General features: G+C 38.9%; 1 protein-coding gene across 1 annotated transcript; it reads left to right on the top strand.

Moving 5' to 3' along the window:
- Nucleotides 1–8465: 8465 nt before the first annotated feature.
- On the top strand, nt 8466–15227 carry LOC307130427 (uncharacterized protein; the record flags this gene model as incomplete). Its single annotated transcript, XM_079823393.1, has 5 exons — nt 8466–8510; nt 8619–8690; nt 9191–9293; nt 9466–9515; nt 14586–15227. The coding sequence occupies 5 exons, from the start codon at nt 8466–8468 to the stop codon at nt 15096–15098; spliced, it is 783 nt and encodes a 260-aa protein (XP_079679519.1). The 3' UTR covers nt 15099–15227.
- Between the last annotated feature and the right edge of the window lie 314 nt (nt 15228–15541).

Genomic DNA, 15541 nt, shown 5'->3' with positions numbered 1-15541 from the left:
ATTCAGGACGGCATGCCGAGTCGTCTGATATTCAATTTTACCATATCGGCCATTTTGGCTGTCGGCCATTTTGAATTTTGTCAAAAAATGCTATATTTTACAAATGCATTAGTGTATTGTTACTAAACTCGGTATGTGACTTCCATGCCATGCCCTGAAGGTACTCAAAAAGTTTTAGGGCAGTGCCACCTTGTGGTCAAAAGATATAACAAACTTGACAAAAATGCTAATAACTTTTGATTAAATTAGCCTAGTATATTGAAACTGGTCATAATAGAGTCATTGGCTCATGCCGATTCAATTGCACCCTATGATGTCATTTTCGGTCATGATAATTTCCCCTCCATTTTTAATTTTCCAAAAAACCTACTTTTGCGAACTCGTCCTAGACGGTTCATCCGATTTGCACAGAAATTGAACCAGATCATCTTCAGACCATGCTGACAAAAAATCTTGCAAATCAAGTTGATTTGTCAAATCATTTTTGATAAACGCGCACACAAATTTTGCGTAGCGGTTGCAAAAACACTCATAAGCCTATATCTCCGCAACGCTTTATCGTATTCAAACCAATCTTGGTATATGTCATCACAAGCATGACCTGAGGCAACATGCAGCGTTTCGGCGCAGCGCCACCTACTGGTCCGGAGATACAAAAAATTGCTTTTTTTGCTTATAACTTTTGAACTGTTTGTCCAAAAATCATGTCTTCCGCACCATGCTTTGAAGGTACTCAAAACGTTTTGGGGCAGTGCCACCTTGTGGTCAGAGGTTATAACAAAATGTACAAACATGCTAATAACTTTTGAGTAAATTAGCCTAGTTTAATGAAACTGGTCATAATACAGTCATTGGCTTATGCCAAGAACATAGATACTAATTTTGCCATATTAGGTCAAACATCCTGTCCTCAATGTTCTTATTTGATCAAAACCTACTTTTTCAAACTCATCCTAGACCGTTTGTCCAATTTCCACCAAAATCGAATCGTATCATCTTCAGACTGTGTCAACAAAAAGTTAGGAATTTTGCATCAATAGATGAAACCTTTTTTTGTAAACCGCAGTGACGAAGTTGAGCCATGATGCCAAAATGACTCTTGAGGCTATCTCTGCAATGCTTTGACATATTGGCATCAAACTTTGCATGTGTCATTGGTCCCTTATTCTGACCACACCACATACATTTTGTAACTGTGCCACCTATTGGTCAAAAGTGATAAACCATTAACTTATATTATCAGTGACTCTATATATGATATTTCAGCCATTTTGCCTAATCTTCTTAAACTGTATAATTGTTCATTGTTGCAGTTGGTCTGACACTCTCAGACTACAATGCATTTTTCAGCCTTTTGCCTAAAATCATCTTAAAAGGTGATTAATTGCTCATTGCTCCAGTTGATCTGACACTGCCAGCCATTTTGGCATGTCTTGTCTTCTTCTTTGCGCTTGGCCCCGGTATTGCTGCTTGCAGCTATATTAATAGTTATGTTACATTTGTATTAATGTATTAAAGGGGTCATGTGGTGCGTTTTCATGTTTTCCTTTCTCTTTAGTGTAGCCTATAAAAACCACAATGACCAAAGTGCGGTTGATCTCGCTCTATTTGTTCAGCACTAGCTCATGCTGATGACGTTTATTCTTCTATGCTAACGTGTGTCGTAGCCTGAGATTCAATAGGTGTCATCATCGTACAGTCACACACACACACACCGTACACAAGTTCATCAGATCCGTGTCCTTCAGTGTGATTTGTGATGATCTTACAGGATTGGTGAAATCACACCGTCTGTAGCAGGAATAAAAGAGAAGGCAGATCCAGACCAGATAAAACAACCTCGATCAGATTCTCCCTCACAGAGCTACGTCACTCGGGGGAAATATTAGCATAATGCCGCACAAATGCACACGCAAAGAAAGAAGGCGTGGCTTCAGTTGTCAGTTGTTGTCGCCGCCATGTCGTGGAGACGCTGGGTGCGTTCCATTTGACCGTAAGTGGACTGCGAAGTGGACTTCAGAGGGTATTCCGCCATCTTAAGTGAGATTCCAATCCAAAGGGAGCGAACATGTTCAGTCCGAAGGGCACTGCGAACGGCGCAGGGAAGAAGGGAACATCGATACATCACTTCACAGGAAGTAGAGAGAGAAAATCACCCAAATGTCTTTGCGCGTCGCGTGCATCACCTTCTGAACTAATGATGGAGCAGAGCCGTTGGTTGGAACCAAGCCTGTAGTGCTTCAGTCAGAAATTGAAGCTTTCGCGCCTCGATCGCCCCCCGGTGGCCGGTCCCAGTATAGCTCCTAAACCCCTCCTCTCCATGTATTAGAATGGGCGCGAGACACACTAAACAATTTAATTACACTTCAAATAATTGTTTCCTAAAGATGGTTTCTGTCATTTTAGGCAGTTTTTATTACAATAATTTCATTTCAAGTGTTCGTTTTTTAAATAAGTTTAGTTTTAGTGAGTTATTTGATGCTATAAAAACGAGGGGTGTGACGTCATGATTGACAGCTGAGATTGACGGCTTCTCTGAATGAACTTGTCACTGAGGCACTAACGGACTTTTTTCTGGATTTTTGGGAGGAGATTGGAGCTTTAGCTTTAATTTCTACACTTCCATAACTGTTTATTTCACACCAACATAATGAATTGTTCTGCATCTGCGAGAGTGTGGGCGGGCTTTTGATAATCGCGCCTCTACTTCCTGTTCTCTACTGCGCAGACTCGGTCCCAAGATGTCAGCGCCGTGAGCGGGCCTATGAAAGCTTCAACTTTGGTCAGCGGAAGTCAATGAAGTCGCGTCGTCCATATTTTTTTACGGTCTATGGTTGGAACAGCTCTGTTTACATATGCATTTGAATATTCATAGTTATTATACAAACTAGAGTATTTATGAATGGTTATGGCAATAACTGTTACATTTGTATATTATATTTTATGAATTTGTAAACAAATTAAAAGTGTTGAGAAGCACCTGAGGGCTGTCATGTTTTATATTTGACTTTATTTACCTCAGGAATGTTTACTGTGCAGCTGCACTTGGGAAAGAAAGCGCACGAGATGAGACTCTAAAGACCATTAAGAATAGACTACATAGTTAACCAAATCAAAGTATTTTCATATTGAATGACAGGTGCAGCTTCAAATCTGTTCATAGTCAATACAGGTATATAAGTAAACTAATAAAACTAATGGACAATGTTTTGATTATATGTTTTAGATAGCCTATACTGTGTGTTTTTGTAAATGTATATGGTTTTCAATTTGAAAGTAAAGTAAATTACAATATTAATTTATGTTAGGCTATATCATAATCTGCACCCGTCGTTGCCTTTCTTTGATGACGTTGCAGGGCGTTCCAAATGAGTGATTATTGTCAGCGAAGTCCACTTCACCTGATATACCCTGCTCAGGGAGTAGGGAGCAGTGAACACTGCGTAGGGACCCTGTCGAATGGAATGCACCCGCTGTGTGTGTCTGTGAAAGCAAAAGCACTTTATTTGGCCTTGTGAAAGTGGACACAATCAGGAATCAGTGGATCAGATTTATTTACAACACTGTCCCAGAACAGCACAACCCAAGTGTGTGTGTGTGTGTGTGTGTGTGTGTGTGTGTGTGTGTGTGTGTGTGTGTGTGTGTGTGTGTGTGTGTGTGTGTGTGTGTGTGTGTGTGTGTGTGTGTGTGTGTGTGTGTGCGTTGGTGCTACCGGATTATGAGGACCAATAACATGGATACATACCGACTCTATGAGGACATACCGTAACTACTAGGACAGCACTAATGTCCTCATAAGTCGAGCAGTGTAGAAAGGCTTATCAAGCCGCGCCTAACCACCTGCTTTTTCTCAATATGTCCTTATAAATCAGTTGTACCCGTTTTTCAGTGTGTGCCAGTGTGTGCTCAGAGTGTATAATCTCCCCCTATGGGAAAATCGGTGGTACTGCAGTATCATACACATTTCATACACCCAGACCAGCCCAAGCGCGTGATTCATTGGTGGAACGCTGGAATCCCCGTCAGTGATTGGCTACATTTGACATCCGTCAAAGTCAGCACGTGTCAGTGATTGGCTGCATTTGACATCCGTCAAAGTCAACACACCGATGCCCTAAAGACGTGTGTGGTGTGACGTTAGTCATAATTACAATTAATTAGCAGGATTCGAGCGAAGTTGAGATGTACGGGAGATTTTAACTTTATCACGTTGAAGGTAAGTGTGTTAATTTATATATTCTACCTTTATGGCGTTTAGTGTCATGAGTCAGACAATTTCTAACTAGTCATATCACCTTTAATCATGGCAGCTAATCGGCCTAATATTCGCCCATTAGCAGCTAAAATGGCGTCTCTAAACAACTTGCACATGCTATTAAAGTTTATTTAGGAACAAACGAAATTCTCTTGTTGTTCATAGACATATAAGTATTAGTTGATGAAACGTAATCGTATAACGCCATGGATGCTTGAGATCAATTTACATTTTAATGTGGCACAAATAAAATAAATTGAATCTGTGTTGTCATGACTGGTAAAGAGTTAACGTTACAGTTTAATACAGTATGATACAGAAATATTATATATATATATATATTTCATTTTAGGGCTGATATTAACATATTTTATGATTTCATTAGTTTTAATTCGCATGCTTTACATTTATTATTTGAATGTATCAGGTATTGTACATGGAACGTTTTCTAAATCTTTCTCTCTATACTTTTTAGAGTTTAGCTTCGTTTCGTTTGATCTGGGGTGCCACATTAAAGAGAACTAAAATGGTATTAAAATAGACTGAATTTGGAATCTGAGACTGTTTCTTATCAAAAGTAACAAACTTCAAAAATCTCACTTATCAACTATTTATGTGTAAAATGTTGTATTTATTAATATAGACTTAACTACAGTCTTACAATTATGTACTGTATATAAAGCATTTATAAAAATTAAAAAATAAAATGTTGTCTGGAATGTTTTCAGTCCACATGGTAAGAAAGAAGAGAATAAAGCCTGAGCAGGATGCAAGAGAACACATATTGTCAGGCAAAGACAAAGCCTTCATTGAGGGACGACATATCAACGCATTTAAAGGTAAGTTGTGCACAAGGCACTTTGACTATGTTCAGACTGCAGGCAAATTAAATCAGAAAGTAAGTGAGACACTCCTCGCTGCAGCCTGTAGCACGATGACGTAGCTGGATCAGATCCAATACGTACTGGATGGTGGTTCGTTATGGCGAGTGCGAGTCTAGTTATAATGACTCGCACACAATTATAACTACACATTATAACTACACAGGTTAGAACATCATCTATATACAATATTGATGGTCAATATTGTATATAGATGATGTTCTAACCTGTGTAGTAGTAGTACTGATAAATAGTAATACGTAATTATTGATGAATAAGTCATCGTGATGCTGAAGTTATCCTAGTTTCTCTCTACATACATGCAAAACAGTTAAAATTGTAACATATTCTGGTCATACTTGCTGTTGAGTGGAAGCAAGAATGATCAAGTAGCCTAATTGTCTGTAATTTTAATCCTCAAGGTACAACCAGTACACATTCAAGGGAAAATGCAAAACGTGTGTCCTGATTTCGTGAGCATGTTATTAATAATTGTTTTTGCGCGAGCGGTTTGAGTATTTATCCAGTTCACAAATCTCTCAACTGCGCGTGTGCATGTGACGTCATCAAAATGTGAACGAAACCACCGCGCATGCGCGTCCAGTACGTGTTGGATCTGATCCAGTAGCCATCGTGCTTCAGGCTGCAGCCACGACTTCTTGAAGTAAGTGGGCATTCACATATAAGACACTGAGAGGTACACCGTATTGCTGGCAGTCTGAACGTGATCTTTCACATTCAAGCATTTTCATATTTTCATAAATGTTGAAGGGATAACTTTAAACAATTTTTTTTTTTAATTTCAAAATAAACACTTAAAATGATGTAGAGAATAGTGAAACCAAATTCAACTAGTATATCAGTGAAAACTGATGCTTAAATTATTTTCACTTACTGCACCTCATATTACATTACACAGTTTTACAGGATTTAACAATTTATAAGGATAAGTTGGTGAGCTGTGTAACAAATAGCTGCACTTGGGTTCATTCATGTTGTTTTATTAGTATTATATTTTGCCTTTTTAGGGAGAGGTGTGTTTGCACTTGAGCACATTGAACCATCCACCTTTGTTGTTGAATACCGTGGGATTCTCTCTCAAAGTAAACATGTTAAAGATGTTCAAGGCAACTACTTGTTTGACTTCACATGGAATGGAACACGTTACTGGTAAGCTGGCTGTTTTTTTTGTTTTTTGTTTATTTATTTTTGGTTCGCATTCAGAGCAAAGTAGTTCTAATAAAAACAACAGTGATGATTATTATTATAACAATAGGAGATTTGCTAGGGTTCTTTTAACATTAAGAACTTATTAGTTAGTGATAATCAATAACATGGTTATTGTTCAACAGGGGGGCATTAGCCTAAGGGTTAGTTTTTTTGTTTTGTTTTTTTACCTTAAGTGGATCATCTCACCTTGTAAACTCTTAGAAATGTAAGTTAATTGTCACAATGTGTATTTGAATATAAGTTAAATAGGCCAAGTTTAGCCTAACCCCAAAAATATTTAATGTTCATTTAGAACCTTATGTTTCAGTATGTGTCTATGTTTTAAATTTCTTACTGCTCTATTTTTCTCACAGCATTGATGCAACAAAAGAGGACAGTTCTCTTGGACGACTGGTGAATGATGATCACAGAAATCCAAATTGTAAAGTCAAGACAATCATTGTTGACGGAAGACCACACCTGTGCCTGTTTAGTATAAAACATATCTTTCCAGATGAGGAGGTCACATACAACTATGGGGATTCCTCTTGGCCTTGGCGTTTAAGGGTGAGTCTCTTAAATACTTTATCACTGAAAGTCAACATGTATTACATGTATTTTTTTTTTTTATGGTGCAGATTATTAAAAAACATCCTTGCCAATGTGTTGTACCTGTCTTTCTTACAATTACAGGAAATGTGTGACAGGACCTCGGTGGCTGTAACTGAATGCAGTGTGAATCCTTCCTCATCCGGGAAAGAGAAAGTAAGTGAGCACATGTTCCTTAATTGTTTACTTCTCTTTGACACAGGCAATATTAAGTGTAGGATGGTTGGGCATCATACTAGTCTGGTTTACGTGGACTGTTGTCTTGAAGACGTTGTTGTGACATCTCAAATTCAAGTAAAATGTCCCTCGCTCTCCATTAATTTTCATCACTTGTGTGTTGGGGGATGTGCATGACACTGACCTGAAATATAAGGACCGTTCTCCACTACGAGGACCGTCATGTTTGGGTTAGGGTTAACAATTTTTTGAGGAAAAGATGTTGATTTGTGTATGTGTCAGCTTCTTTATTGTGGATAAGTTGTAGACTTAATATGCACACTTTTACACACTGGATATGCTTTCAATGCAGCAATAATTGCATTAACTTTCAGTCAAAGACAATTCAACCGTTAAGGCTCATTCACACCAACCATAACTATATTAGGGTCCAGACAGTATCGTTCAGTTTATTGTAATCGCATTCCTGATAATTTACTCACCCCCATCTCATCTAAGATGCTCATGTTTCTTTCTTCAGTCGAAAAGAAATTCGTTTTTTTTTTTGAGGAGAACATTCCAGGATTTTTCTCCACATAATGGACTTCCATGGCGACCAATGGTTGAAGGTCCGAACGGCCAATCGCTTTGCTACATAAGACCCTATTCTTCGTCTGGGATCGTGCAGAGCCTCTGATGCCCTTCCTTTGAAACTGCATTGATTTGGACCTTCTACATTTTGGTTGCCATTGAAGTCCATTATGTGGAGAAAAACCTGGAATGTTTTCTTCAAAAAACTTCATTTCTTTTCCACTGAAGAAAGAAAGACATGAACATCTTGGATGGAATGGGGAGCAAATTATTCAGGAAATTTTCATTTTGAAGTGAACTAAACCTTTAAATACTCAAGCTGGTTATAGGAGAATTGATGCTGATTGGCTGTCAATGTTTTTAGCGTTTCTCAGTTGGATAAAATCGTTCTGAAAGGGATTTTATCAATTTTGTTTCTCTGTGCCGTTATCGTTTAAGCTCAGTTGTAGACTTTGCTATTTTTTTATAAAGAGACTTTTTTACAACTATAACTCTATAGATATTGTTTTTAATTTGAACAGGCCTTTTTTTAGTTACTAAAATTCATCCTGTCCTTAGCTAGCAGTGAGGGGTTTGCCTTTAGGGAGGTTTTCTTGTCTAATATCTGCATTTTAAAGGTCATTTTATAGGGGGAAAAAGGCATAAATTACAAATGAATAACATCCACATTCATACTAATTTGTTAAATGTTGCGCATCAGAATGAAACCATATAATAACAATATTATACAATTGCTTGTCTGATTTCAGATGACCAAAACAAAGATGGTTGCAAAGAAAGGAGATTCAGCTCCGACTGGAAATGAAATGGTATGTTGACCTATTAATAGTAACGGGTATGTGATTTTGTTTGACTTTATAGGCCAATTGGCAAACATCCTTGCCAATGTGTTGTACCTGTCTTTCTTACAATTACAGGAAATGTGTGACAGGACCTCGGTGGCTGTAACTGAATGCAGTGTGAATCCTTCCTCATCCGGGAAAGAGAAAGTAAGTGAGCACATGTTCCTTAATTGTTTACTTCTCTTTGACACAGGCAATATTAAGTGTAGGATGGTTGGGCATTATACTAGTCTGGTTTACGTGGACTGTTGTCTTGAAGATGTTGTTGTGACATCTCAAATTCAAGTAAAATGTCCCTCGCTCTCCATTAATTTTCACCACTTGTGTGTTGGGGGATGTGCATGACACTGACCTGAAATATAAGGACCGTTCTCCACTACGAGGACCGTCATGTTTGGGTTAGGGTTAACAATTTTTTGAGGAAAAGATGTTGATTTGTGTATGTGTCAGCTTCTTTATTGTGGATAAGTTGTAGACTTAATATGCAAACTTTTACACACTGGATATGCTTTCAATGCAGCAATAATTGCATTAACTTTCAGTCAAAGACAATTCAACTGTTAAGGCCCATTCACACCACACTTTGGAATGAAATTTGTGCTATTTTCAATATATGAAGTTGATTTAATAAATCCATTTTGTTATAGTGCCACCATGAAGTTCACAGTGCTGTTATCTCCAGTTTGGATTCTTGTGAAGATTGCAGTGGACCTGTGACAAGTCGAAAATGGCTTGGCCTTACATGCAAATGTATGTATGTTTGTGTGTTCATTTTTGTATCGAAAACAAAATGGGCTGTCCTGTAATTTCCTGGTATTTTTATTTAAAAAAATTGTGCTGTTTTATTCAAATCATTATTGTAATGCAGTAATCTGATATAACCTAAAAGCATGCTTATTTTTATACTTTAATTTTCTTTCAGTATGTTCAAAATCATGGCACAAAACCTGCTTCCTGAAGAATATGACACTGGTATGTAAATTTATTGTACATCACCTTCTTTAACATTTTCAAGTTTGTTACATCAAAACTGTTGGACTATAAGCAGGGTACACTATTTTTCAATTCAATTCAATTCAATTCAAATTTATTTGTATAGCGCTTTTCACAATACACATTGTTTCAAAGCAGCTTCACAGAAAGTGCATTTCATAAATGTACATTGAAAAATGTTAGAAAAGAGAATGTTAAAGAAAAAATGTTAGGATAAGTTAATCAATCATGTATTATTTTAGGCCATAACAACGCTGGCGTTGAGTCGTCTCTTCACAGGCGTCGAGTCGTCTCATCACAGGTGTTGGGGCATCTGAAGTCTCCATGAGAGGCTGGATACAAACTGGAGCTGACGAACTAGTTACCTCGGGACTAGTGTCCCGAGATAACAACAGAAAAGCAGATGGGAAATAATTAGCATAGCTGCTGTTCAGAATATTAATGCTGTTGGTGCGATTTAACTGTAGTATAAAACTTAATTATAATGTGAATGCTTGGCTAAAGAGATGCGTCTTTAATCTAGTTTTAAACTGGGACAGCGTGTCTGAACCTCGAACAATATCAGGAAGACTATTCCAGAGTTTAGGAGCTAAATGTGAAAAAGCCCTCCCTCCTTTAGTGGACTTAGATATCCTAGGAATGACCAGAAGCCTCGAGTTTAGTGATCTTAAAGAGCGCGATGGATTGTAGGGCGATAAAAGATCAGTTAAATACACTGGAGCTAACCCATTTAGGGCTTTATAGGTCAGTAGCAATACTTTGTAATTGATACGGAACTTAATAGGTAACCAGTGTAGAGATGATAAAATTGGTGTTATATGATCATATTTTCTTGACCTAGTAAGAACTCTAGCAGCTGCGTTTTGGACTAACTGCAGTTTGTTTATCGATGATGCAGGACAACCAGCTAATAAAGCATTACAGTAATCTAGTCTCGAGGTCATGAATGCATGAACTAACTTTTCTGCATCAGAAATAGATAGCATGTTACGTAGCTTGGCAATGTTTCTAAGGTGGAAAAATGCCGTTTTTGTAACATATGAAATATGACTTTCGAAAGATAAGTTGCGGTCTAATATAACACCCAGGTCTCTTACTGTAGTGGATAAAGCGACAGGACATCCTTCCAAGTTAAAGTTGTATTGTGAGAGGTTTTGTGGGCAATTTTTTGGACCAATAAGTAACACCTCCGTTTTATCTGAATTTAATAGCAGAAAATTACACGTCATCCAGTGTTTAATATCATCAACACACGCTGTCAGTTTAGATAATTTAGCGTTTTCATCTGGTCGTGATGAAATATATAATTGAGTGTCATCAGCATAACAGTGGAAATTAATTCCATGTTTTCTTATAATATTACCAAGTGGCAGCATATATATTGAGAATAGCAGAGGGCCTAGCACGGATCCTTGCGGCACCCCATAGTCTACTGATGTTATCTTTGATTTTTCCCCATTTAGACAGACAAAATGGTAGCGGTCTGATAAATACGATCTAAACCAGTTTAATGCCTGTCCCTGAACACCAGTGTAATTTTGAAGTCGATCTAATAGTATTTTATGATCTATAGTATCGAACGCAGCACTAAGATCAAGTAGAACTAGTATTGAGATACAGCCTTGGTCAGAAGCTAGAAGTAAATCATTTGTGATTTTAACGAGTGCAGTTTCTGTGCTATGATGCGGCCTGAATCCTGATTGAAATTTTTCATAGATATCATTTTCTTGCAAGAAAGAGCACAATTGAGCGGACACAACTTTTTCTAGTATTTTAGACATGAATGGAAGATTTGATATTGGTCTGTAATTTGCTAGGTTATTATGATCTAATTGTGGCTTCTTAATGAGAGGCTTTATGACTGCCAACTTGAATATTCTTGGAACATGACCTAAAGATAAAGACGAGTTAATAATATTGAGAAGAGGCTCTTCCACTACAGGTAACAACTCTTTCAGTAGTTTAGTGGGTATTGGATCTAATAAACATGTTGTTGGTTTAGATGCAATGATAAGTTTATTTAGCTCTTCCTGTCCTATGGTTGTAAAGCGGTGTAGTAGTTCTTGAGGGGCGATAATTGCGGTTGAATCATAAGACATCATTAATGATTGTACATTTACAATTTTGTTTCTGATGCTTTCTATTTTGTCAGCGAAGAAGTTCATAAAATCATTACTACTAAACTGTAACGGAATATTTTGTTCAGGCGATGCTTGTTTATTTGTTAGTCTAGCCACAGTGTTAAATAAAAACCTTGGGTTATTTTGGTTATTTTCTATTAGTTTGCGGAGATGCTCAGCCCTGGCTGCTTTTAGGGCCTTTTTATAACGTGACATACTTTCTTTCCATGCGATTCTAAAGACCTCTAAATTAGTATGTTTCCATTTACGCTCTAAGTTACGAGTTTCTCTCTTGATAACATGTGTAGCACTGTTGTACCATGGTGCTTTAGTTTTCTCTCTAACCTTTTTTAATCTAATTGGTGCTACAATTTCTAATGTACTAGAGAAAATGGTGCTCATACTGCTAGTCATTTCCTCTAGTTCATCTGTTTGTTTGGGTTCACTTAGCAGCTGAGCCAGATCAGGTAAGGTATTTGAGAATCTATCTATAGTGGTTGGAAGGATTGTTCTGCCTGGTCGATAACGTGGCGCAACATGACAGATTTCAGCAGTACGCAGTATGCAAGTTACCATGTAATGGTCAGTGACATCATCACTTTGTGGTATAATATCTATATCGGTTGGGTTGGTTCCATGTGATATAATTAAATCTAGTGTGTGATTAAGACGATGAGTGGGACCAGTGACGTTTTGCTTGACCCCAAAGGAATTTAATAGATCTGTAAACGCAGCCCCTAACGCGTCATTTGTGTTATCTACGTGTATGTTAAAATCTCCAACAATTAATGCTTTATCGACGTTGACCAATAGATCTGAGAGAAAGTCTGCAAACTCTTTTAGGAAAGCAGCATAGGGCCCTGGAGGTCTATATACAGTAGTCAAGGCTAGAGATAATACAGATTTCTTTCTTACATCTAATAGCGTGACATTTAGCACTAGTACTTCAAATGAATTAAACCTGTGACCTGTTTTCTGGGTAACATTAAGAATATCTCTATATATTGTTGCAACACCGCCGCCACGACCAATCAGACGGGGCTCATGCTTATAACCGTATCCTGGCGGAGTAGACTCATTTAGACCGAAATAATCATTTGGCTTAAGCCAGGTTTCAGTAAGGCAAAGTACATCGAAACTATTATCTGTGACCATTTCATTTACAATAACCGCCTTAGGTGTGAGCGATCTAATGTTTAGAAGACCTAGTTTTAGAAATTGTTTTTGTTCACTAATATTGAGATTTTCTGGTTTAATCACAATTAGATTTTTCCTAGATCCTACAGTAGATTTAATGTTTGACCTCACTAAACGAGGAATAGACACAGTTTCTATATAATGTTCTACATTGGTACTTATGTCAATTAAGTTAGTACAAAATTGGTTTTGTTCACTAATATTGAGATTTTCTGGTTTAATCACAATTAGATTTTTCCTAGATCTTACAGTAGATGTAATGTTTGACCTCACTAAACGAGGAATAGACACAGTTTCTATATAATGTTCTACACAGTTATGTTCAGACACAGTTTCTATATAATGTTCTACATTGGTACTTATGTCAATTAAGTTAGGACAGCAAATACTGTTATTTGGACTTTGACTTACTAGTCATATGATGGTGTGCAGCGCTCTGGAGATGTTGTCCGACAGAAGAGCCGCTCCGATTCTGCTGGGGTGAAGGCCATCAGGACGGAAGAGCCTAGGTCGCTCCCAAAACAGATTCCAATTATTTACAAAGAGCAGCTTCTGTTCATTACACCATGACATTAACCATTCATTTAGAGCAAATAATCTACTGAACTTTTCATGTCCTAGTCGGTACGTGGGAAGCGGTCCGGACACGATGATCGCTGCTTCAGGCGATGTTCTGCGCACCGTCTCGATCAGGCTCCTGTAGTCCCTCTTCAGAACCTCCGTCTGTCGCAGCCTGGTGTCGTTCGTCCCCGCGTGCAGCACGACAGCTCCGATGCGCTCGTCACCGTTCAGGATCTCGGGAACCTGCGCAGCGACATCGAGAACTCGAGCACCAGGAAAGCAGTGAGTGATAACCTTGCCTTTACCTGAGGTAGCGTGGACATGCCGGACGATGGAAGTACCGATGACCACAGCGTCGCGTTCCGTCTCGCGAAGAGGGGAGAAGCGGTTCCGGGTGGAGATCTCGAAGACCGGGAGGGGCGGAGAGGTCCTCGCTCTGGTCCTGGCTCGCGTCTTCCGCTGTGGAAACACCCAGGGTCCATGGCGCTGTGTCGGTGCCGGAGTGAACGAAACCAGGGATGATGATCGCGTCCTGGGTGCTTGGGTCCTGTGCAGAGAAACACGCGGAGTAGACGAGGTCGGAGTCAAAATGTTAGTATCCACTGACTTGTGCGCATCGGCGCGTGATGTTTCAAGCGCCGTTCGCCGCTCTCTCAGCACAGCTTGTCTGTCTAGAAGGCCGCGAATCTGACTCGCCAACGACTCCAACTCCAACTGCACCGAATGCAGCTCGAACGTGTCCTCACCTGCACTCAAAGGTAACATTAGACACACATCCGAGTTATTCGCCATTGTAGCAGAAGTGCTACGATGGCGAATTGTAGCTATCAGTGTTTACCGGGTGTAACGTTAAACAAGTTACCACGCGTGCAAGGCTAGCGGGCTACCGGTGTAAACAAGTTACCACGCGTGCAAGGCTAGCGGGCTACGGCTAGTAGCGGAAGTTCGGATATAAGTAGCGATATCAAAGCAATCCGATTGTTTTTTATAGAGAATCGTATCGGAGATATGTTCACACGCTGTAAATAATAGAAAGTATTCGTTTGTAAGCGAGTATTAAGAAGAAAATCAAGGATTTATGAATCAATTTGACGGAGCTCAAACACAAACAACGCGCTCACAACCCGCGCATGCGCCCCGATTTTTGTTGTTATCTTTTTTTTTTTATTAGCCAGATGTTGAATTTTCCAATTCTGAAGAATCCTGCTCTGATGAGGAGTATTCTCCTTGCGCTGATAAAAACACTGAAGAATCCTCCTCTGATGTTTTGATCCCGGACTCTAGACAAAATAGCGATAGTGATGATAGTCTTTCTGTCGATATATGCAATCCACCAAATTATAAGTCCACACCAGCTGTTTCAGAGTCTTCTATGAGAGCAAAGAGTGTGCCACCACAACCCATTCGCTGTTCATCCACTGAGCAAGAAATGGTTAGTGATAGATCCAGTTCTGCTCAAGACCTCATATGTGATGAGCATGATACTACTACAAACAATACTGAGATGCTTCAGAGTTTTAAGAAAACACAAGCAGTGTCTTCTTATGAACCGTCAGAGACTGACAATGTGCCAAGCCCCAAAAACACTATTTCCACCCACAAAAACTACTGTTATGTCTGCAAGAAACCTCAGTCTAAAATTGCCCGCCACTTTAAAAAGCATCAAGACATTCTTGCTCCCTAAACACTCCAAGGACAGAAAAAGGTTACTTGAGAAATTAAGAAACAGAGGCAACTGTGAACATAATAAAGAGGTTATGGAAAGTAAAAGTGGACCACTGAAAGTTAGAAGGCGGCCAGGAAGATCAGAAATTGAGCTGAGTTCTAAAACATATGTGCACTGCGTATACTGTAAAGGCCTGTTTGTTTGCAAGGAGCTGTGGCGCCATGCACGGAGATGCCCTTCAAAGATGTTTTCAGAGTCTGAAGCAACTGGTAAGGCCAAAGTTTTAGTTTTGGCTGATATTGCAGAGTCAACTTTCTCCCAGGCAATATCTTCAGAGGTCTGGAAGATTTTGGGAAACATGAAGAGTGATGACATTTCATCTGTGGTTCGAAATGATTTCCTCATACTGCAGTTGAGTCAGTGTCTTTACAACAAGCATGGAAGTGATCCAACCAAATCCG

Source organism: Gobio gobio (assembly GCF_949357685.1).
Source record: "Gobio gobio genome assembly, chromosome: 8".
Taxonomy (NCBI): domain Eukaryota; kingdom Metazoa; phylum Chordata; class Actinopteri; order Cypriniformes; family Gobionidae; genus Gobio; species Gobio gobio.
The sequence above is the reverse complement of the archived record's forward strand: the minus strand, read 5'-3'. Positions and strand labels throughout refer to the sequence as shown.